The sequence below is a fragment of the Apteryx mantelli genome, chromosome 5 (assembly GCF_036417845.1).
Source record: "Apteryx mantelli isolate bAptMan1 chromosome 5, bAptMan1.hap1, whole genome shotgun sequence".
Lineage (NCBI taxonomy): Eukaryota > Metazoa > Chordata > Aves > Apterygiformes > Apterygidae > Apteryx > Apteryx mantelli.
This window is the reverse complement of record NC_089982.1, coordinates 75,209,553-75,235,654: the sequence shown is the minus strand read 5'-3', so window position 1 is coordinate 75,235,654 and position 26,102 is coordinate 75,209,553. Positions and strand designations below refer to the sequence as shown.

The 26,102-nt window shown below is 36.6% G+C and overlaps 1 protein-coding gene across 1 annotated transcript in view; it reads right to left on the bottom strand.

Annotated features, from left to right (window-relative positions):
* Positions 1–5,479: 5,479 nt before the first annotated feature.
* SORCS2 (sortilin related VPS10 domain containing receptor 2) overlaps positions 5,480–26,102 on the bottom strand; it is a 562,610-nt gene continuing 541,987 nt past the window's right edge. Inside the window, exons 22-28 of the mRNA XM_067298263.1 lie at positions 25,728–25,840; positions 23,913–24,038; positions 18,929–19,028; positions 17,353–17,455; positions 8,160–8,317; positions 5,865–5,944; positions 5,480–5,526 (exon numbers count right to left, since the gene is read on the bottom strand). Of these exons, the coding sequence (XP_067154364.1) occupies positions 5,503–5,526; positions 5,865–5,944; positions 8,160–8,317; positions 17,353–17,455; positions 18,929–19,028; positions 23,913–24,038; positions 25,728–25,840 (704 nt within the window). The 3' untranslated portion in view covers positions 5,480–5,502. The remainder of the gene's footprint in view (positions 5,527–5,864; positions 5,945–8,159; positions 8,318–17,352; positions 17,456–18,928; positions 19,029–23,912; positions 24,039–25,727; positions 25,841–26,102) is intronic.

The window sequence follows — 26,102 nt, the reverse complement described above, 5'->3', positions numbered from 1 at the left end:
AAATTGCATTTATGTGAGAAATATATTCTTTAGTCTTCACACCATTCTGAAGTACCATTTATGTACACTATAGATCTTAATTTCCCTGATGATACTGTTCCCTGTGCCCTACACAAAAGATTTAAAAAGAAAGGAAAAATAAAAACTTAGTCCATAAAACACTGATGTTCAAATTTGAGAAATGAGTTGTTCTAGTGCATCTAGGCATTCAAAAACCATTCTGTGTTCCTGCCAACTTGAGGTAACAAAAGAATTCAAAGAAAAGCTACAGAGGTGATCAAGCAAGGTAAAAGGACTGACTTATGAAGAGAGATTAAAAAACTAAGAGTGACATCTTCCAAAGATTGAAGGATCAGGCTTCTAAGTGCTAAAGCTAATTGTGGGTCTGAGTTCTTTCAACATTTGTCACTTTAATGATTTGAGTCTGAAAATAAGTGAAAAACATTATATACATATCCATGCCAGGAATAAATACTTTAAATAGCACTGAGAAGACTAATGCTAAAAATACTGAATGGAAATAAGGAACATGAAAATATGGACTTAATATTATGAAAACTCTCTGAGTAGATGCTATAACTACTTCTAGGCACTTAAATGCTATTCCAACGGGAGTTTTAGAAGGAATTCCACAGACTAGTAAGATTAGGCTATACGCCAGTCTCATAAAGAGAGTTGTAAAAGCAACACTCAGTTGGGACTAGAATAGAGAAAATGAGCCAGGAAGCAACTTATTCTTTGATGGACTAGAAGATCCAACAAAACTTTGCATCTCAAAAATCCATATTTAAAAAGGTAAATGCTTACAAATTTCTTTCTACTGAAAAGCCAACATTCTGAGAGAAATGTTTGCTTATTTTCACCTAAAACTCTCAAATATAAGTGAAGACGGCAACAACAGAGCAGTATCAACCAATATACAACAACTCCCACTGTCAGTGATTCTGCAAAGAAATTAAAACTGTAGTCTTTTTCCACAAAAGACTCATTTAAAAATAATTATAAAACATTGTGAACATAGGAAAATCCATGACTGAAATTACCACCAACACCACCAACTTAGTGACACTGTACTGGACTTTAAATAATGCTAAAAATTCAACGCAAATCAGAACCATTGGTTCATCATCAAAACAATATTGCAAACAAATGAATGTATTTCTTAATTTTCAACAATGAAACAAACACTTCTTAGAGCATGTATACATGCTAATTTAACAAGAATGGAAACCAAAGTAGCTCCATTCTACTAACCTTTATTTAAGAGATATCATGCAGTAGGAGAGTATCCCCATTAAAGGAATTTCTCTTTGGACCTAAAATGCAACTATCAGTCATAGTGATGTCAGATGAAGTCTGCTCTGTACTATAACCAGCAAAGGCAGACCATTGATTTGTCTGTCCAGAGGACAGTAATTTACCAAATCATCTACTTCATCTGAAGAAACACTTTACTCCATTTTACACTAGTCACTGAAAGCAAAAAGCTCAGCAAAAATGGTATAATTCAATGAGACTATCCTAAAACAGTCCAAAAAAATTGAAAGTGAAGTGGAGATACAACAAGATCTTGCCTCAGGCTGGCACTTTCTATTTCTCCATAGTCTAACACCCTCATTTACGGGGTATAAAAACATACTTTGTTTCATATTGTTTTTATTTTTGAAGAATTAATTTATACTGTATGTGGGATTTCCCTAAATGTTTCCTGAGCATTTCTGAGTTCATTGTACGGATGGAGCATTTTACTGCTAAAATGAAACCATTTCAAACAAGAACCTCTTCCTTTTCTTATGTAAAAAGGGAAACCAAAGTCAGCAGCTGTAAATCTTGATGGTTACATTAGAAAGCCTCATATCAGTATTTCTTGGAGTGTTCTGAAAATCAAAAGGTGTTTTTAAAGTTGCAAATATGTAACAGTTTAAGCCACAAGATATAAACGAGGCCAACACACTGCCAGTTTTGCTGTTAGTGATTTTAGCATAGTTCAGTATCAGTGCTGACAGGTATCAATGTAGTTGCTAAATCATTGTACCCATTATTATAAGGCTTTTAACCCAATAACACTGTGGAAAACTGATACGTTTAAGAAAAATTAGCAAAATCACAACTAATGTTGCAATGCCATCATGTAACATTGCATCCCAATAAGAGTTTTAAAGAGAAAAAAATTGTAATTTGATTTAACAGTTATGTACCTTTTCAGATTATGTATGTTTTGCGTCTACACATAATTGTGGCTGGTTTCCCTAGACTGCCTTTAATAACAGCAATAATAACAAGTAAAACAAAGAAAGCGAGACTATTAATAATTTATACTCACATAATTCTTTCATTCTGAAGATCCTGAACAAGCAATAATTAATTTAGCCTCACAATACCACTGTGAGGTAGGTAATTATCAGCCCCATTTCACAGGTGGGGAAACCGAGGCACATACAGGTTAAATAACTTGCCTGAAGTCTGGGGATAGAATCCAGATCACCTGATAGCCATCTTCTGTTTCTTAGCCATCAAATCACTCTTTCTCACTAGCAAATTTAACTGGGGTATGTCTAAATACTGCGTGTGTATCTGCATGCATGTGCGCCTAGTGTTTGTGCATATAAATAACTCTGTGTTTCTGTATACACATATACCAGGGTTTTGGATATATGTAAAGAATAGTATGTATATATGCCGTTTAAAAATTCAAAGATGCCATAGACATAGTTCAAGAGATTCAAAACTTAGCACTACTGAGAATTTTTATTTACAGATAAACTAAGTGACCTTGAAAGGGAAAGGCATTTTCTCAATTTTAAAATAATTCATTTTGAAGTTATTCTTACTATGGAATCAAAGGTTTCCTTTATTATCTGCTGGTATTATTAATACAGATATGGCAATAGTGACTTCGCTTTAGAAAACACAGTGTTTTTAAGACATGACAAACCAGCCTCACAGGAGTGCTGCATGAATTAAGTTAATTATCATCAGAGAAATATGTTACAGGCACTATATGTTTGCTAAGTGTTAATTAGAGTACCTAGCAGTTAAATATTCTACTGTATTCCAAAGGACTCCTGTCATCAGACACACAAATCGCACTGCTTAAAATGTATAAAGGTAGTTGTTAAAGCATAAATTAGTATGTGTGACTTTGTTCCTACAGTGTCCTTAGCCAATCACATAATCAATGGGAGAAAGACCCCAAGCTAGAATTTTCATCCCATTCCTTCTCCATAAGGCTAATTCACTACTTAACTGCCCTACATAAATAACCCACTTCAAATTTATTTCTCGGGAAACAGTAAGCTGTTTGCAACACTATTTTACTCTCTGTTTCAGCTCATTTCCACTAGAAAAAAGGTAAAGAGCTGGGAGGAAGGGCAAACCTCTGACACAACAGTCCTGAGAGTTTCCCAAGCACAGTGCATTTTGTATTTGCATTTCTCTTCATGAAACCCAGGCTCAGATCCATGGAACACTTCAAATTTATACAGAGTCCTGCATACAGCAGTCAACTAGAACATTGCTTCTCTGTAAATCATGTTTGCATGACAGTCTAGAACTACATAGGTGGAAATTTTAGAAAGATTTTTTGAAATTATTTTCCTGAGCAGTTTGCAAGCATTTGTCAGAATCTTTAACTTTTCCACCTAGTTCCATACACTTGGATTCTACACTAGAATTTCTTGTGCTTTACACATAGATCCTGTGGGGTTTGTGAGAGTCTACAGTACTACATTGAATTATTATATCCAAGGCTGTTGCATTTGATGAAAATATGTTCTAGGATATCAACAGCTACATGGAAGAATGACTCCAATGCATAGGATAATCTTAAGATAGTTCTATTCTGTCTCATCAGCATTCATTATTTGTGTTTGTTTATTCACAAGGATGTAGTCAGCTATCTGTATCCTCTTTAAGCAAGCTGGCGTGGTAATTTGCTACCAGCATTAGTATGACATTCACTGAGCAAAGAGCCATTTAGTCTCTACTGAAGGCAAAAGGTGAAGAGATTTTATAGGTTTCTGATGGAAGTGTCCTAAATCGAGGCAGTTGTGATAACATGGGATGCCAAATGTTTAAATTCATCACACCACAGTCCATTTTTTACACAGCTCCAAAAAACACATAAAAATGACCAGCAAGGTGTGGATTTACTGGATTTTCATTCCCTAGGGATGTGGAGGTTGGGATAAGGAAACTCTGAACTGACTCACATGCCTTTCTGCAGATGGTTCTTTAAAAATGCCCACTGCCCTTCCTGCAGAAATAGGGGTCAGTGCCTGACAGGGACCGAGCGACACCCTGTGGTTAGAGAAAGGAAATACGAACCCCTATACCTCAACAGATCTTCCTCAAGGCATTGTCAAACATATCCAAGCTGCAAAGTTCAGGTAAGAGTTTTCCCACCCCTGCCTGCAAGGGCAAACACCAAGGGAAAATCCAAGTAGCAAGGGGATTCTGGTGCACTACACTATCCTGTTTGGAGGAGAACTCTGACATACCTGGCACCTCTGCCCTAAGAACAGGAAGTTTTTAAAAAATAATCATACAAAGAAAGCTACTTAAAGGAGGTATTTACACTCTGGAAATTTAAAAAGAGACAGGATGTCAGAAAAGTTTTTTACATGATAACCGATTTGGCAGCTGCCATCATTCTAGAGGTGCTTGGTTAGAAGATGAGAGCAACTGAAATGACTGTCTGCAAGTGAAGGCACCTGGTCCGGAAAAAGCATCAAGCTGGTGTTTTATCTTTCACACAGGGTGGGATTGGGAGAGATACTAGGGCTGATGGTTTGTCAGGACTTGCTACACTTGCAAAAGCATTATCCTATGATTTCAGGATATCCTAACTAACACTTTGATTCCTTTAATCCATAGAAAGGCCTAAGCCTAAATTCATTAGATTGTCTCACACATTTTTAAGCTAAGAACTTGAATTCACTAGGAGTGCGTTTATCTCCTTGCTAAGACCTCTCTCAGTACAGAACCGGTTCTGAATTATAGACTTCTGAAAAAAATATCATAGTGTTCAACCAGCCATCTGTTCTGGTCTAGTCACTTGTTTACAAATCAATTTTTCAAGCTGAAGAGTCCCAGCCTTCCACTGATTACCGCAATTAAAAATATAATTAAAAAGTTACAGTCAATCCTTCTAAAAATAAACACAAAGAAACTAGAACATATACAGAAAAAGAAAGAATGTGGCATTGAATGTGCCTAGGGCTACAAATTTGCTACCTTAGTTTGAGTTTGAATCGTAACAAGTTTTCAGGCCATAGAGTGAACACAAGATGTATTATCCTTCTCCCCAGTAACTGATGATGGATGCTTTTTTTCACAGGACTGTTAAGGAACCTCCTCTCCAAGAGCATTTACAGCCATATTTGAAATTTTGTGATACCACCAGGGAAAAATAAAACGATACAGAAAAGTGTCTTTCAGTTTTTTTGTTCAGCTGTAAATATCAGCTAACCAGGTAACTGTGCATCTCTCTGGAGTTGATGCTCAAAACCACGCCTGAGTGATTGCCTATGAAAATATAAAAACAAAAGGCTGATATTAGTATATTTTGGGTGCTTCACAATAAATCCCCTTTTAGTTCAGGGATAAGTCAATCACATAAAGAGAGTGTTTTTATCAAAGAACAGATCAGGTGAAGGTTGGTGCAACAGCTCCGTGTACCTACAGCATACTTTTGCTTAAAGCTTTTGCTCATGATGGTGAATTTGTGGTGAAGTCCTAGGGTTTCTATCCCTGTGACAGCATAAGTTGGTTCTCTTTGTGGCTTAAAAAGGTGTAGTTGTCTTGAGGGGTGCTGGTGAGGGAGGAGAATGGAACCTGAGGCTTCCATTCAACATGCCACTGACCTGGGACTGGACACTGACCGGCATCAGCAAAAGGGGAACTCTGTAGCTGTTCAAGTTGCCACTTCTCCCAGAAGGAGTCACTGCAAGGTAATGGTGTTGAGGAGTCCCAACGTGGGGGTTGCGATAAAGTAGGCAACATAAAATATATAGAAAACAAAAAAAGTGGATGGGTGAGTCTGGAAATACTGTACTGTGGAAATTCAAAAGTTATGAGAAGAGAGAGAACAAACAGAAACCTAGGTCTGTAAAACCCTGCTGTGCATGGAGCGGAGGCTGTTACAGTGATCTCCCTAAGAGGGAGGGAAAGGGCTCATCAGAATTAGCAGGAATCTCCATAGCATAAGAACCTTCTGTAAATAATGTTGTAAAACAGAATTTAATATAACGCAGGGATTATAATACACTTCATACTCCAGCCAGATAAAATAGAAGAGTATCATAAACAGGAATATTTTCTTGGCAGTACTGAGTGATACCGGAGCTAGTGGAAAGTATTGCAAGTAACAAAACAGTGCAGAGAACAGAAGTATAATTTTATGTCTTAAATAAAGTCTTTTGTCTAAAAGCTGTACGGTAGCTGATGAATATAGATGATTATGACCCACAGAAATGAACTCTTCATGCTCCACTGGGAATGCGGCTGGTGTTGACAACCTGGCAGAAGCACAGATCACCTTGAGATCTGCATTTGCTAACTGTCTGAAGTTTCACATTAAAACGTCATGCTCTTGCACTCTTTAACCCTATACAGAGGCAAGAAAAGTTTTCTCTCAGTAAGGAGTGCAGGATCAGGCCCAGGTAGCCAACAGTGAGCAAGTAAGGAGACTGTTTTTGAAAGTGTTACAAATCAGGGTGGCCTTTCTTCATTCCACAGTCCCAAACTGCTTCATATAAATAGGTCATGAGGATTTTCTACCTATGAAAGAAGTTATGCTTTTGTACATTACTAGAGATTTTTGAATGCTCTACTTTAATAGGCACGTCTGCATGCACTTTGTCTGCATTCAGCATTCTGCTCTAAAGACCCGGGAGGTGAGTTAATCAGACAATTTCAACATGGGCTTTGTTTTTCCAGGGGTGTTTTTGGAATTAATTTCAGCAGAATTAGGAGTACAATCAAGGTTGTCTTGCAGAATCTGAATGAAAACACAGTAATACTCATACACAAAGTTTGTCAAAGAAAATACAGAAATGCACAAAGCTTGAAGTAAAGTTGAAGCCTGTGTTCTTCGCTTTTACTGAAAGCTAATATCTCCAAGAACTCAGAAGGAACACATGGTCCAGCAAATGAAAATAAGGACATCTACAACAAAAGACAGTTAAAGAAGAAACACAAGATAAAGAAATTTCTTCTGTGACAGACTTCTGTACTACCTCAGGCTACCCCTGCTACAGCTAAAACAGATCTTCTTCCAGGGGTTCATGAAGACATTACAGTTGCCTGTTACACTATGACAGCTACTGTTACAAATCCCAAAGACTTTGGGTTATCTGTTTCATTTTCACAAAATTTGTAGAAATGGGACTGGAGAGCTTTTTATATTGTGCTACACTTCTCAGACTGAGACCTGAATGCAGTCTGAACAAAATGGTAAATTTTATAGGAAATGAACTTTACAGATCAGCACTGTATGCTACATTAAAGATAGCATTAAGGGTGACATGATACACACTTCCATCTGATACAGACATCATCTGCACTAAGAGATAGTCACAGAAAGTTTCTCTCACGGGTTGCTTATGACCACACCATGAATACAGGTGAACTACCAGTTAAAATAGGGGAGATTCATTATACTTTGTACCTAGGTATAAATTTAATGTTTCTAATTATGAAAACCTTATATTCCACTGGGATAGTATGGCAAATAAAACAATGGATATAGATACAATCCATCTGAAATCATGGTAACATTGACTCTACAAACCACTCCTCCTCACCTAAACTCCATTTTCCACAAATGCAGGGTATTCTTGAAGTAATTCCAATGTTAGCAATTATACTCTGTTCTATACCAAATGTAATTTCATTCTTAAATTTTCTAAGTAAGTCTCCCAACATTAAATCTATCTTCTGTACTGCGTGGTCTGTATGGCATGTCACCAATACTAATGCATTACAATTGAATTATAAGCTGAATTACAAGCAAAAAGAAGAAAATTGAGATAATCCTTTGTTAGTGGTATTTTCTTCTTCCTGAATCTGAGTAGAAAATGAAAAAAAGCTAGAATGAAAATTAACAGCATTTAAAAATCAATCACTAACAAAAATTTATAAACTAAAATTGAAGTTACCTCTTGCGTTACCTAGTGTTTGAGAGTCCAGATCATCATCAATAAACTCCTCACCCTGGATGATGTTCTGGGTGTCCTCACTATGATTAACAGGGCTTGTCATCTCCTGCTCCTTTTCATTGTGCATCTGGGCATAGACATTTCTGCCTGGCAGTTTCCTAAATTGGACAGGGAAGAAAGTCTGTGATGGAATTCCATCTCATCACACATATGTTGGACTCAGAGGAGAGCTCCAACAGAATGAAGTAAAACCAGAATCACAGAAAAGCACCAATTACACCCTCCCTTAACTTTGTATTCACAACCAAAAATTATCAACTCCTTATTCTAAGTCACAACTGCATGTAACTGCCTTATAACAATGAAGTTACTAACTTAATATTTAAGTATCAATTTCTTGACTAAGATTGACAGACAATGGACAATACTAAAACATTACTAAAAGCACAGCAAAGCTATTTTTAAGAAGTAAAGCAATAAAAAGGCTCAACAGGCATGCCTGGTTCCAAGTGTCTTAACAAACATTACAACCCATTAAGTGCATCTCCCTGGTGAGCTGGATAACAGTGAAGGTGAGCAGTAGCATAGAATGGCACTCATTCTCTCCATCAGGAGGAAGAAGCAGGAGAAATCCAGGATACAGGGAACGGAAAGGGACCAGAGAGTGAAGAAACCAGAGCCCAGAAACAAGGGATAAGGAATGGGATGGTGAGCAGGCACTGATAAGAAGATGATAGCGTTCTCTGCAGGGCACGTTTGGTAGAGACAAGCAGACAGCATTAAAGGAGACAGAGTAAAGCTTGTCCCAGGACTGCTGGGAACTCATTAGACTAAATTTTCTATAGGAGACAGCATTTAATTCATTCATTTTGATTTGAAACTAGAAAAATTAAAAGGATGCTACTAAAAGGCTTTACCAGCTTTAATTGCCAATTAACACCAGTGCCCATGAAACTTTAGCATAAGTATTAATAAAGAGATCTTAACTAGGTTAAGTTAGACTTTGTATAGTCAAGGAGACCAAACAGGGACTTCTAACATTCCAACAGAATGCAAGATTTACATTCCTAGAGAGCCATACCCTCTGCTGCAGCTGCATGCCTCTGAAATCTGCTTGGGCACATAAGGACATCCTTTGCTGTTCACCAAGCAGACACTTTGATTAAGGTGTTGCAGGTTGCAAGCTCCATTTCCCACACTGCAAAAAGCAGCTTGACAGCTTGATCAGCATGACAGCTGATCACGGCTGTCAAAGTTTGTACTCAAACATAGATAATTGCAGTGGGCAGACAATAAGAAAAAAGGGAAAATGGGGTTGAACTGTAGTGTTTCTGCTAAGCCCCTTTAGCTACAATGAGAAGATGGACAGAAAAACTGACATGAATTTTTAGGCATTTAAGAATGACCATCTTCTTTTCTGTATTCTGACAGCAGCATTAAAGTTGGATAAATACATGAGCTGCTCTGTTTTCTCTAGGTTTTTCTGAGATGACTCGTGTTTAAACATTATTTCAGAAGAAAGGCTTTATACCAAGTGGCACCATTTTAGTTTGAGATTAAAAGTTCTTACACTAAACTATTTTGAACAGCACCTTTCATTGCATCACCAGATAATTACAATAAATGCTAAACAATGGAACATGACAGAAGAGGATCCTCTCCCTTTAATTTGAACTATCCATGAAATGAACTGCATTCTGTATACAAAAATATATTTGTACACATATACATGTTCATGTATTACACACACATACAAAATCACATATACACAGAAATCAGCTATTTTATTCCATTATTCATAAGCATCACAAAGAAAGTCTGATCCCACTCTCTTTTCTGTACCTCTGTGCACAAGGAGTAAATAAACCACAGGCACTAACTAAATGCAAAGAACAACAAAAGAAAGAGGGTCTGACGGCACAGAACTGTGCTATTATGGCTGCTTCACCAGGTTCGAGGGCTCTTCCAACACAATCATACATACAAAGCCAAGCCCTGTAGCACTTTGCTCCCGTTAAGGGAAAAAAAGCCGCGTTAACAGGGAGGAAGGACATTCCTCATTACCAAAAAAAATACATTAGGTAATTAATTATGGTTTTTTTCTCAAGGGCCAGTAAACTCCAAACAGTTTATAATGTGTCTGCTTGTGAAACTGGTCATGTGGAAAACAATATCACTCTCAGTCAGACTTGCACCAAACCTGTCAAATCCGTCACTCTTTCAGTACACTGCCTAATGTCGAAGGGAAACTAACCCCAAAAGACCATCTTTGCCACTTTTCCACAACTGTGGAATTAGCACATACGCTGCTAAAAGAATTGGGGGATCTTCTCAAACCTGTATTCTGACAGATTTTGGAAGCATCAATGACATTATGAAAATATTTTTAACATAATAAAAATATTATCCATCTGAAAACCATACGGCACATCATACCTTTATGGTTAAGTCAAGGTTAAGTAGATCTGCCAATTTAACTGTTGTCTGCTGGTGTTTTCCCCATGCTGAAGGACTTGTCTGAAACCAGGCCACAAGATGTGTCCTTTAGTGTAAATCCTTAGGCTTCAAACTCATGTCTCTGGTGAGACTTACTAGTTAGAAACCACCACAATGACAATACACACTATTAAATATACTAGGGGTACCTGAATGAAGAAATCTCGCAAATTCACAAGTAACCATTCAACATACTGTTCTTTAGAGCACTTCTTTATGGAGCAAAGATGAAAGCAGAAAGGCATAAACTGTTGTTTCTCACTCACCTAAACGTCACGAGCCCAGTCCTGCTAAGTACAGGAAGGCAGTTTCTGGAAGGTGTAAATCTGGGGTACTCAGTGACTCTTCAATACTTCCCTTTGCTCCTCACACTTACAGAGGAAAGTATCTTTGACTGTAACACTGAGTATGAATGGAAGAAGGGAGAATATTACAGGTCTTAAGAAGGCATAAATTATAGGCATTTGACCTTTTATATATCACAGAGATCTCTCTGTGTTTCATATTGACTCAGTTTTACAAGGAAAAAATTCAGCCAGACTCAAAAAAAACGAGAGTCCAAGTCTTTTCAAGATGCATTTTTAACACATGTGCCAGATGTTCTGTTTATAAGGGGCAACCACACTGTGAGATGAAACAGGATGTGGATACTGGATCTTTGCTAAAGATGGGTCTGATTCTGGCAATTTTCCAGTTGCTCCACACTGCTCTAACATGTAGGAAGGAAGCTGTTACCCCTAATTATACTGGAAAAAATTTTGCGTATCCTGATGTGCTTTGCTCTTCTTAAGGAAGCAATTTATGTTGAGGACAATGTAACTGTTTGAAGTAGGAAGAGCTGAAATGCTTGGGTCTACATAAAAGACTACTGTGCAAACATGACAAGACATGAAATTTGATCCAGGAGTTTTATATCAGCAATATGCAAATTGAAAGCATATTTATAAGAACAGAGAAAAAGATTACACAATACAGTTTCTTTTGGGGTTTACTCTTGAGCTGCAAAATGCATGTGCTTTGCATCCATCACTCAAGACAATTACCTCTGCTGAGCACTCCATGGTTTACATTGTTAGTTCTTTTTGTTTTCTCTGTAGTATTTTATTTCAATCATGAGGAAGAAAAAATAGTCATGCCTGCTTTGAGTACCATAAAAATATGAACAGGAGACTTAACTCTGCACAGAACTACTAATGAACGTCACAACGCATGGCTTCCTGACTGAGCTCTCCAGGTCCCGCACCTTCCTAGAAGATGCTCCAGAAAGCAATTTTTTTTCCTCATATTTACAAACTCTAATCAGTTCATACCAGAAACTGTTTGCACTTAAACAGCAGGAGGGGGATGAGATATTCATTCCTACTCATTTAAACTTTCTCATTTATTTGCCTTTTCATTCCAGCTTTGTGGAGCCAATATTCATTGGCCTTTATGTAGCTTCATTCGTTTTCCAGAGGCTTGATTAAGGTTCTGTTTAGTATAAAAAATAGGAACACATTCACATGGAAAAGATATGGAATAACGTAGCATACTGTTGGAACTTAAATAAAACCAACAACAATAATAATCCATTAAACAGAGTATTTTGTTGTGGTGTTTGGATTAATGTTCAGATGAATGACTTCTTTGTGCTTTAAGGCGCTCATGATTTACTTGCCTCTTTCATTTTAGAATTTTTTTCTACATGCTATTACTTTGATTTGAGAGGAAGTTTTTATGAAATATTACGGATCATTAAATTAGTGCCTGTTTTTTTATAACTAAATGGCATGGACTGGGACTAAACTTGCTCTCATGGAACATAAAACTAGTATAAAGCAAGGTGGGGAAAAAAGATAGGTTTTCTTCAGAGACTGAAAATGAGATGGTAAGTCAATGAGGCAGAAAGATAACACAGTTCTGCTCCAGATTGTGGAAATGACCCAGGAGGGGGCTCATTTACCAGAAGTGGCATTTGATAGTACCAGGAAAAAAGGAAGTACATACAAAATCATATGAATTTGGTTGAAGTAGACCCATGGAGATTTCTGAAAACAATGTATACAACTTTAAGGACATGGACAGCAGTCACAAGCAACACGGGCAACAATCTGCTCTGGTTTGGCTAATCTTAAAATCCTGTTGTTGTATAGAAGAAAAAGAATAAGAAAAGGATGATTTCATATCTTCTGCTAGTAACATAATGAATAGATAGCAACTTTCATGTGGCTAAAATATAATTCTCCTTTCCTCCACTTTGCTTAGAGGAGACAGTGCTATTTGTCTTCTCTGTATGATTGCCCAGGACCTCATATTGTGGAAGTTTGCTCTGAAAGGAAGAAGAAATCTTTTCTGGACGGCAATTTGAAACCCACAACAAATATAAGCATTGTTTCAAAGGGAAAGGAAGAAGTGTTCTTTTATTGATCAAATTTAGTAAAGATGGTATGGTCTAGAAAAGATATATGCAGGTCCCAGATCTGTGTTAAAAAATGGGATGTATTTCTCAAAAATATCTTCCAGCTGCTCTATATTGTTCTAGTCAAAGGAAGCAGCTGTAGTCCATTTTACCTGGTTGGTGAAACAACTGAACCATACTAGTGAGTATAGTAACATATTGTTAACATGATGCATGAGACTTGATTTCTTTACTCGGAAAGTAAGAGCAAAGAAAAGGAAAATTCTTCTTGGCTTGCCTGATATCCATGTTTGTTATCTGCACAACCTCTTGCTTCACAGCCACAGTGAGACCTGGCAGCTGGGAGATTACCCCTCTCTCATTACTGCCATACAACACTACTGAGAATTAAAAAAAAAAAAATTGCCTAAAACCATCTTTGTTCACTAGTGGACTAGTATAGGACTAGAATTGATCTTTAAAAACTATAAGCATTTATCATTAAAATTTTACTTTTTGTTTATTAGGTAAAAATAGCTCTTATCTGAATGGTTTACTTACTCTGACTATGAAGGATCCAAACCCTGCACTTCTCAGACTCTTTGTGCTTTGTTTTTTTGTCTAAAGCAACTAACTACTCTTGGGATGCTTACGAGTCCCAGGCTCCATGGGTTCTAGTATCACAGTTTTTAAAGCACATGGTCACGAGAAGAACTCAGAAGGCAATGTGGCTGCATGCACAAATAGGCCATTAGATAAAGTGTGTGTATGTGTGGAGCGTGGGGAAGTGAAGGATAGAAAAAAAGATAAATGCTTGCAATTTTAATGTAGATAAGAACAGAAGGCAACAGTCTTCCTAGTCATTGTTTAAGTATTTTGGATTACGGTCTATCTGAAACAATGTAACAATGTTCACAATCATCTAATCACTAACTAGACAGTCATGACAGCTCTGATTATGCAACCTGACCCTACAATTTTAGTTTTAATTAGAACCGTGGTAAATTATACAATTTTAATCTTTTCATTTTAATGTGCATTTCTTCAGCAGCAAGGAGACAATATAATTTTTGTTAGTCATATAACTAATCAGCCCAAATCCCACATCCTCTAAATGTTTCTGTCTTACACCTTGCCCCCACCCTGCTGCCTGATTAGATAATTCTCCAGTTTTTGCATATATAAGGCATCTGCCTGTATAAAAGGCATCTTGTGCAGGACTGTTCTTTTTAGATTCTACCCCTCCCCCAAACTAATTTCATGAGATTTACTTCTTGTGAAGGACACCAGTTTTAAGCTCAAGGTATTGAAGTTTTCAAAAAATAATAGATCAAATGGCCAGTTTCATCATAGCTGTCCTGCCTGCCCCAAAAGATTCGTAGAAAAGGTAACAGATGAGTCCCTGATGTCTTATCAATACCATCTTTTATCTTGCAATTTTGACTGACAAAAATTAGTGTAAATTAAGACCGGAGTTCTTATGACATGAAAAAATTTCACTTTCAGACATAAGCTGGGCAGGGAGTGCAGTGTGTATATATATATACACACACACACTCACATATATGTAAAACTTGAGCGAAAGGGGCCTCAACACTCGGCAATCATCAGGCAGTTTGGGCCAGATTTTTCCATTTTCTGTGGAGGCTGTACTATGGTCTACACTGAAATTCACAGTTAGGAAATGGGACTTTGCACTATTTCTTTATACATTTTATCCTAAATCCTGAATAATTCCTCTGTTCTTGGCAAATGTATGAAATGTTCACACGTATGAAGTTCTAACCTCCCAGTCAATCCAATCCCATTTTTAAGCCTTATCTGCAGGCCAGGACTTTCGTCTTTCATCTTTTCAGGTATCAAACTCAACATAAGTAAGGAATTGTCTTTTGGGCTGGCAAAGAGAAAGAGAGAGAGAATAATTCAAGGCATGTTCACACAATCTTTTGCAGAAAACCTATCTTGCCTGTGCCCTGATGCCAACTGGAAGTCTCGTAGACCCAATCAGTGTAGTGATAAAACTAAAATTAATAAACCTTTCTCTGACGCAGGGTAAAAAGGAATTTTAAGTCTTATCTGAAGGGAGTATCTGACTATCAATTTATATCAGGGAAAAAGGAAAGCACAATCAAATGTCTTCTGTCTCCTCCCTAATTTTGTGAATGGTACATAAAAATTATGGGCAGTATTAAAACTTCAACACCTTATACATTTCTCTAATTTCTATATGAAAATAATTCACTCTTACATTTGCATGTGGTGTCTGAATTAACATATGGTTATTCTGCTGAAATTATCTCCTAAAATTTTTATTGCATACTGCATTCTTTCAACAAATTAATTATTAATATACAGGCACATAATATTTCTGAGCCTTCTTTGTGTATTACAGATCAGTTTGTATCTAATAAAGGACACTTCAATTTCATAGCCTGTCCCTATGGGCCAGTTTGTAAACTTATATACATTCACTGTACTGACTTTAAAGGGACTATACTTGTAAGCAAGCACTCCAGGTGGATCCAGCGATTTATTATCACTCCTTACAAACACAAAAAAGTTTTTGTTTTTTTTTTAATGTGATTAGTGATTTGGGTGGAAGAAGAGTTCACAGGGAGCACTTGGGGAAAACTGACTTTTCAAAGAACTGATTACTGCTCAGTATTTTTTGAAAATCATATTGCATAAAAAGGATGCAACTGAAAAAAACTGTCATCTCAGAATATCTTAACACTAATATTTAAAAATAATTCTATCACATATCTCAAAAACAGATATGATACTGATTAAAACTGGATACTACTGTATCGTCATTCATCAATGCAAACGATTTTCACGAACTACATATGGAAGCATGAGGCATTAAGGCTCACAATTTGCAAAGGGTACTACAATTTTCTCCTTAATAAATGCTACATTTATTAAAAAATGGTTCAGTGAGCATTTTAGAAAGGACTCAAAAATATTTTTTCTTCTTTTCTTAAATATTTTATACTTCTTTTGCCATGCAGTAATTGTGTCTGTTATTTAATTGTCCTCATTTAAGAGCTAATAAAAAGGCATAAATCATACAGCCTTCAAAAGATATCACAAGCAAGTTTTATGATCCAACACTATAAACAGCAAATCCTCCATGTATTGCTACTGAAATAATAAAATTACATCACATCAACCATTTTTATGTTTTTTTTCTTGCTGCAGGCACCCAAATAGTAAATGGATTTTTTTTCAGTTGTAGAGAGAGTCTGATACAGAATTCTGTGCTTTGTCCTTGAGAGCAATCAGTCAGTATGAGCTCTGAGACTTAGATCCTGCAGTGAGAAAATGAAGAGATTCTTGGCAGAGAGGGTTTTTCTCTGCTGACTGAAACCTTTAGCTAAACAATCTGCCACTTAAAAGTCTACTCTTGCTGTTACCACAAACTCCGTGCCACAACCATTTCTGTAAACTTATGTTCATTTTGAACAAAAATCAATCTTGCAATAATGAAACAAATCAATAGGAGTGCTCACTGAGTGAGGATATCAGGATTTGATGGTAACAAAGGTTTCTGCCAGTATGATCAAACCCAAAGCTTCCAAATGCCCAAGACAAAAATACCAGGAGCACAGTCAATGATAAAACAAACATATGAACAAGAACAAAGTTTCTTAAGTTGCACATCATCCTAGTAGCAATGACTACTATGAGTTGTAGACTAAAGACCTATCAGAACTGTTAAAGGCTGACATGGTATCTATGGTCAATTTGGAGGCTATATTTTACATTAAGGCCATTTGCAGAATTATTTCTTCCCCCAACACACCCTCCAGTGATATTAACACTGATCTATTTCCATCACTTGTGAGTTATCTTATTCAGGGTGGCACTGTCCCACTAATTAGAATGTGTGCAAAGAGAAACTCCATACAGTTACACGTTTTGATAAAATTACTTTTTTAAACAAATCAGCATTGCAGATCTACTCATTGTCCTGATGGCTTTAGTTTATTCATAACTGCTAAGACTAATGACACAAGAACTAATCAGTAATAATATTTTAGCTCAGCTCTCTTTCTTAATGATATTATTTAGACAAGCTGAACAAACTCTCCATAGTTCCCATGTTGCTGCTATTTATCTTGGAACACAGCAAGAGAAAGAAAGCATCAGGATAGTACCTTGATGTCTGAAAAGTTCAGATAAACACAGCTTTCCAAGTGGTGGGCTTTTTGCAATCCCTCAAGAAAATCTCCTTTTCAAATAGCAAACTGTGTTTTACTGATGTGTGGATAAATCCAATTCTTAAAATATATGTATTGTTGATTAAGGTTTACTTGCCTTTTAAACTTGTAGAGGATGAAAGCCCCGACTATGACTAGACAGATAACAAAGAGAACCACAATAGCCCAGTACCCACTGCCTCCTCCAATCCTTTGAGAGTCTGAAATAAAAAAGAAATTAAAAAAACAGCTTAGCACATCCTCTTTCAGACCAGTCATATTCTTGGGCTTTCTTCTGAATTGCTAAGTCAAAAACATTTGCTGTTATTTGTGTAATCTCTTCTCTTCAGTCCATCTGTAGCCTCTTCAAATAGGCAACAACACAAAATTAATTGGTGACTTATTACTGAAGGAGAGAGGACCAATTTCAAAAAGAACTCCTGAAGATTTAATTATTTGCACACATAGCGTTGTTTTTTCTAGGAATCTCAAGTTATCATAGGAAATTATCACATACCCTAACTATATATGATGCAAAAGCAGGGCTGTATTAATTACACAGATGGAGAAACTATGGCTCTGAACAACAAATGGGAAAGACTGGAGTGAACATGGGATTCTTTTAATTCCAGATTTTTGTGCTGGCTAATGAACGTTCTCTCTTTAAGTGAGTGATTTCTACAGTGACCAGACTAGATGCTGCAGAGAAACTGTAGCATGATACTACATTAATGAGGCTAGATAAAAAGATACCTTTGTCTTTTACAGGGAGCTGACAGATAAAATATCACTTATATCAGCATTTACATAAATTGATTGTGGTCAGCTAAGGTATTCTGCCACAACACATTTGAGTAACAGACAAGAATATATTATGGGAGATGATACACAAAGATTACAGGACATTCTCATAGGAGGTTCTAGTTAAAGCTGAACCTTCTGGTTAAAGCATCACTTTAACACATCTCTGTTCAAAATATACACGCATGAACACACACTCTCTTCAATCAGTTTCTAACTACAGAGTGAATCCAGAGGTGCAGAAAATACATGCCAGCAAACCCTGTTTCCAGTTGTTTAAACAGGAGAAGGTAGCTCGTATATCTCAGGATAGGATTGGCAATGCAGTGCAGCACTGTGTGGAGACCCTACAGCAAGTTTCAAATCAGTTGATCTGTCTATGGGACACAGCTTGGTATCATGTAGAGATACAAGGCTATGTTCCAGATGCATGGAGTTTTATTAGCAGAGTTAATGACAGCTGAAGTAAGGAAGCTCTGCTTTCTTGGCAGCTAATGCAGTCAAAGTGCCTTTAAGTTCGTCAGGTGGCTTTTTTTGAAGCCAGGTTGGCTCTTCCTTCATGGCAGTGTTTTGTTCAGTATAATCATTTACTTAATGCCATGGTTATACAGAAAAGAGCAAGAGTGAAACAGCGGGAAGAAGTTTCTGATACAAACCACAAGGTATGGTGAAATTAAAATATGTAAGAAAGATTTATTTGACGGTGATAACAAATACCAAGTGTGTGTATATGTATGCATATATGCATGTGTGTGTATATTTACATACACACACACACATATATATATAAAATATATATATATATATAGATATGGAGATTTTCTCCTTAGCCTATCAGAACTCTAACAGTCATTCACAGGTTGTTCTGTTGGGAGCTTTGTTTATATATTTACCTGAACCGGAGTCAGCTAAAGTCACTAAGACCCAGTATCCTCCCCTCAGAAAGAAACTGATGTTGTGTGCATTCAAGGCCTGCTTTATAGCCGCTATCCTCTGAAAATATAAGAGAGAATGTCAGATGTCTTTCAGTTGGTTCTACTTTGAGAAACTCAGTGTTCTAAAAAGTAAAACCTCTGGTTCATTATATGGTGAGAAACTCAGTAAACACTTGTCAACAATGAGTTGAAATCTTAAAGAAATTCCATATTTAAAAATCATGCAAAACTCTGCAAATGGTAAATGTTGAAAATGTCAAATCTTTATAGCCAAATCTTTCTTTCTGCTTACTAAATCCTTTACATTTACCCATTATGTGACAGACAGTATCTCATTTACATGCACTGTTGCATTTACCTCAATCATAACTCACACAATGCATAATCCATATTAAAAACTTTATCCATTCCTCTAACCATATCAGCAGATGAGTTGCAATATCACTTTAGATTTCTTGCTATGAAAAGTAACTATTTGACAGTGAACTGTACGTCATAATTTAACTCACTTCCTTAGCTATAATGGGATGGATTCCATTTATATCCAATTTTTGACAGTATTCTGTACAAAGACATACTTCCATCCATGTGGAAAAAATTAGGATTCCTCCTATTTTTCTCCAGTGGACAGAGCATACTAAAATATGGGCTCTCTCATTTTTACGGGGCAGAACCATTAAATATACTATCATATCCTAAGCCCAGATGACAAATTGTCTGAATTTTCCCTTTCACTTGCGTCTTCAACATGGGTAATTTTCTGAAAGATCAAAGCCAGTTTTATAGTCCATGCCTTATAATTCAGGATACGACTTCCCACAGGATGCCAAATTAGAAATATACTTTATATCCATGAAAACTTCAAGAGCAACTTCTTTTATGATATTATCAATTATGGTACTCATTTCTGACAAGCCTTTGCAGTATAATAGATAGAAATCCTTGCAGTATCCCTCACATTACAGACAGAGACTTCACAAAAGTTCAAATTCGAATATCCTCACTCATATTGAGGAATATCTAACTTCTGAACTGACTTTATTACATTTTTTGTGGGGTAATTATTCAACATAAGGGTGAAACAAGCATGGCCTCACTTATTTTACAAGAAAATTACTCCAGATAGTTCTTAACTATTTATCTTCTTGTCCAAAATCTGAAAAGAGAATACATATCACAACTATATTGATTAACAGACTTTAAAGCGATGCTGAAATAGTTACTCGTCTCTGTCCAAGCTCGTTCACTCATTCATAGGACACAATGCAAGAGGGACAACTGCTTTAGGCTAATCTAACTTTCAGGCACTAAACACAATTACTGAGCCCCATAACTTATTTATAGATATATCATATTTTCCTGGCAGGTACTTAAGGAATCCAACATTTGCTTTGGCTTTTGTTTAAGAAAAACTTGTTCACTATTTCTCTATCCATCCCTGTGTTCTCACCCAGACCTGTTTGAATTACACTTCCAAAGGTCAAAGATTTGAATCTAATTTCTCATTTTTAACTGTGAATCCAGCCAAAGGCTTGTGTACTTGTATAACATTGATGAATGTTTCAGTATTCACTGGGATTTTTATGCCATGAGGTATTTATTGAGCACAGCAACGTCACCTCTCCAACTTTTTAGAAAACAAACTCCGTGTTCTGAGCTCTCCAGAGTCTCTAAGTTAAGGTACTTATATTAGCATTTTAATTGTCTATCTTTTTTTCTGTATGCTTTCCAATGATAAAATTTGAGAATGTAACTGCAATGGCTCCTGTACTGTGGTATCAGAAGGCAAAAAAACAAACAAACAAAAAAACCCCCAACAACAACAACAACAAATTTCACTATTCAAACTCTTACCCATCTGCTACATCCAGGGATCTTACTTGCTCATTCTGCCAAAGCAACTCATTGGAATTTTCATTTAGTAGCTTGTCTAGATAGATCCCTAAATCTTCTTCAGAGTCATTGCTTTCCTATAATTTTAATGCACTTTAATTTACTCTTTCAAATGGATTCATCCCACCTGATATTAGATGTGTAATGAAAGTGTTTAAATTCAGAGACCAAGTCTTCCTCCGTAGTCAATGATAAGAACAAAATAATTCTGAAATTGCTATGCTGTTAAAATCAGGTGACAACATTCTCAGTCTTTATTTCTACATGCATAAACTTATGTTTGAAAGAAAGTGGGCTTTTGTCTGAATGGAAACAGACTACAGAATTATGCAAAGGGCTCTTCTTTACTACTATACTTTCAGCTTATTAACAGTCTTTGTATTGCCGGCTACTTTTATCAGTATTAACTTTTATACCAGATCACTAATGAACTTAATAAATAGCCTCAGATCATATAAATCCATGTAGAATGCCACTAGAAACTCCCCCAAGGAGGTGCTCTCTGCCTGACCTAGAAATTATTGCCTTTAATGGACCTTCTGAAATCACATAGTATCCTAAAACTAAAAGGTTTTCTTCCAAGAACAAATGGGTTCTCTTTAAGGGAACGCATTTCATAACTAAGTCTAAGGTAACAATTTTAAGGGCGTCTCAGCCCAATGTGCAGAAAACATTCTGAGTTAAAGAGGAATCCACACAATAATTTCAGAACATAGATGTGAGAGCTGGCACTAGCACCACAATAAATAATATCCTTTCAGTGAAACACGAGAAGAAGGAAGTGTTAAGGGCCTTCAAGATTGTCTTCTCTTACATTCATCTTTAAACAAGTGTTACTATGAGTCCTTTTCTATTGACTTAACCAGTTACTGCTTGTAAGTTTACATAGGGTATATTTTAAAGATATTTCCTGAGTCACAGTGGATTCTGATACAACACGTATTTTATCAAAACTTGTGCCAGTCAATTCTAAATCAACAAATTTATATGCACGTCAACAATTAGTGTCCCTTAGCAATAATAGAAAAATAGAAATTTAGGCAGCTTGCTCAGAAGTCTGGCTCTACAACCTGCGCTCTTTAAAACAATCACAGTGTTGGGATTGAGACTAGTATACTTGACTTTTTCATTCCATAGCATACGTTGCAATATTTGCTTCCTTTGTTCCTTCATTTGCTCCTATTTTCTGTATGGGTAATCTCCAGTGACCACTGGTGTGACCTGGTCCAACCTAACAGTGTCAGAAATGTACAACTCTTCTCCAGATTACAATTACTTTCACCTTTCACTGCTTCTGTAGTTCCAGAAACCCTGGGCAAGGTCAGGTCTTAAAGGGGGGGGACTATTTATTATAGAAATTGTGCCCTGCTAAAGTACTGTACTCTTCCCCATAGTCCCACTGAACAGAAGTTCTCCCAAATCATTTGCAACATGTGATTGTTCTTCTTTACTCTTTAGAATAAGTAGCAGGATATTTTCTACATAAAAATGAAAAAAAACCTGAGAATATAATTGAATATAACTGATGATATACTTCAAGCTGCCTTGAAGCACAGCACTAATAACAGTTGAGATTTAAAGGGAACTAATACACATAACATTTTGCACTAAAATAAAAAGTTAGCAGAACCCAAGGGTCTATCATCATCTGTTTTTTTTTAATGATTAAAGGCATCCTTTCCATATTTGCTTGGAATAAATGAAAACAATTTCCTTTAAAAGCTGCACCTCACTTCTTGAAGAAGTGGAAAGATTCAAAGAATTTTCAAGTGGTAATACACACATAGTTCATGATGGGCTTACTACTAAAATAATTACCTATTAAAATCAACTATTTCCTGCAATATAATTATGATTCGGACTCCCAGAAATTCTGACTATGATTACAGAGGGAAAGCAGTAAGGTTTGGGGGTTGCAGTGGAGGGGAAAATTCTGTGCATTCACACCATTCTCTGTGTATTTTGCAATAAAACACCTGTTCATTTACTTGAACAACATCAAAATACTCCTTTGGACCTTCTCAAGTGTACCACATCAATTCCATGCACAATCTACAGGTATCACGGTAATCTGAAGAGCTTTGTCTTACCTACTTTTCCAGCTCTTTGGATACTGTGACCTCATTTCAAAAAGTGGTAAAATGCCCTTTAAAATTAATGATACCTTACACTGTTATTCTCCATAACTTGCAAGACTTGAATTGCAAGATACAAGCACAGAGTTGAGATCTGCTCCTTCTCTGTCACGACACAAGAACAAGTATCATAAATTCCAAACCAGAAGCAAGGGCCAAACAGTAACCTGATTTCCTACTGGCCTAGGGTCTTTTATTACAGAGGAGATATGGTTTGGAAACAGGTAGGGAGAATCTTATGTCTGATTTTCATTGCTGTGTTCACTGCACTGGTTTCTTGGTACCTGAAAAGGATATTTGCTCATAAAGGCAGAAGCTACCTGCTTGATGCTCTTTACAAAACAGGTCAACTATTAAGGTTCTATTTCAATTGTATCTGAAATCTAATTTGCTTCTAAAGACAGTGAAGAGATGGTTCTTGCCTCTTTAGAAACACCAATGTTCAAAATACACCTTTTGTTCTACTGTATCTTCACAGACTGGCATGCCATCACTGTTGTTTCTGTTTAAAAAACATATCGGTACTAATTATTCTTGAGAAATACAGTGATAACAGTAAGCACTAGTTTCTGCTGGGGAGAAGAACATGTGCTGTTGCAAAAGTACTGTATGTCTGCAAATGCATCAAGAGGGACTGACGCTAAGTCTATCATAGGCTGGCACCGAGTGAGATGATAGATAATTGCTTCTTCTCCCTCTTCTCATGTGGTAGGATCTATCCTTGAATACAGAAGATGCACTATACACTGTCAAACACAACAGTCATAACTGTTCGCATTTATGTCTCTCTTCAGAAGGGAATTTCATGAGGTTAGGGAGCACCTCTTAATTCCAATAAAAACAATGATAGTACAGCCATTGATTTCAAAGTAGGATGAAGATTGTCCTAACTAGACATACATTTCTCTGATTACCTTATCACTAGTTACACTCCTCTTCCTCTTTGGTTGGTTTGCTGGTAGTAGCACATGCAAGTCAGCTGTTGTGGGCAGACCAGGTTTCACAACCGTCACAAGTGTTTCTTCAGGTATATTAGTTTCCTGTGCAGACAAATGTATGTGGTAAATTAGAAGACAGTGTGCTTAAATTTTTCACTTCTAATACTTTGTAAAATACATAAGTAATTCCATATAGGTCTCTAAGTCTTTGGTGTTCAGATCCTTAACTTTTAGAGTGGATTATACAGGAAGATAAATTATGAATAAAGCCCAATATTAATTAACTAAAATGTGAGTGGCTCTTTGCAGATTTGAAGTTTTAAACATTGTTATCACATCAAAGAGTTTTAGTGGCATCATGGAAAGAGGCAAAACTAAGAGATATGCAGTTTTAGCAAAACTCTAATGGTTGCATATTTTTAGGGTAGCTTTAAAAAAAATCCTAAGTGATTCAGGATCCTTTGTGGGCCATTCAGACGCTTAGTAGACTTAAAAGGGCATATTCATTATACCTAACTTTAGCTTAGGGAGGCTACTTTTCCATGTGTGTTTAATTGGCAGAGAAAAGTCTTCCAGAGAGCGATTTAAAGCACCTAGGTTCAGTTCCTGAAACTGTTCTTTATGAAAACCTGCACCCCACCCACCCCACTGAAAGTCAAATGCATCCCTTTCCAAATAAGCTTTTGTGAATTTTATTTTTAGTCCCATATTCCTCACTGTGTTATATAAGACAGTGTCAAAATTCTAACGACAACACCCTGGGCATTTCTCAGAAATTCCATTAAATTGTTCATATGCTTTTGCAGATGATTTAGTAGGTATTAAAATTCACAGGCAATTCTATAAGGGAGCTAATTATTTGTTTGACTGACCCTTGTTATGGAATGAGTTTAAGCTGATAAAAGTGGGAATTTATTTTGATTTTACATTTAGTATGTGAACCTAAAAAAGCAGGAAATGGTATGAATTCAAAATTCCAGATCCTGAATTCCCATATGCACTACTGCAAACTCCCCAAAAGTCCAGTGACTTCACTGGCAAAACCTGCACAGTAAGGCTGAATCTTTCTTCACACTAAAACCTTTTAAAAAAAACTGTCAACCCACAGCTCAGTGATATTCTCCTCATGAGAGTCAGCATGCGCATACTCCATTGCTGGCAGTGTGTGTATCTGAAGAATATAGTTCTAGAGCTCTCTGGTTTTATGGAGTGCTCTTTATTTATGCCACAGAACTGCTGCATGACTTTGTACTTATATTTCATCTACAGGATTCAACTTTTCCCAATCCATATTTCACTTGCAAACATGATCTAAAAGAACGGCTGTAGCAAATACATGCTCGTGCATTTTATGTAATTTTCAAAGTTACACATATGACATTTTATGTTCTTGTTGTTTTGCTCTGTTTTTTACAACGAGACCAAGTCTTTCATATTACACAGTACCCTTTATTTAACCCCTAGGTATATCACATTTAAGCTACTCTTCTACTCTTCCTGTTTTGGAGTCAGCACTATTTGCCAGTACAGCTATCCCAAATCCCAGAGACCAATATTTAGCATTAATTGCCAATTAGGCTGTGTTACAACTAAAATTTCTGTACTACAGTATCATCATCCACAGACTGCATGTAAAAGTGACACTAGGCTCAAACTTGTTTGAAATGTGGCTCATGGGGTTCATTTTATTGTTTTGTGCTGCCTACATTTTTCTAAATGAGAAGGCACCAACTTAACCTTCAAGCTTTATGACTGGAAAGGGAGCATTTTATGAGCAGTTTGAGAGAGCACCTTTGCAAGAAGTCGTGTTACTAGTCGCCCTATGTCTTCCCGCCATTCTGGTATGTTGGGGTTGTACATGTCCAGGTGCTTAGTAAACTTCAGAGAAAGAACATGAAAATGATCTGGAATGGCAAAAGAAACATTTTTGAACAATTAACAAACAGGATTGCAAAAACAGTTTTGTAGAAATAAAAGCTGAAAATATATTTTTGGTATTATTTTATGCGCAGTGTTGCAGTACTTAGGAAACCTATTGTTATGTGTTGTTCAAAAAGAAAAAAATGACAAACCCTTCCCCAAGGAGTCTACAGTCTAAACAGCATGAAGCAAGATTACACTCCTGTCAGTCAGTCAATTTCTTTCTGTATTTTCCTCAACATCATC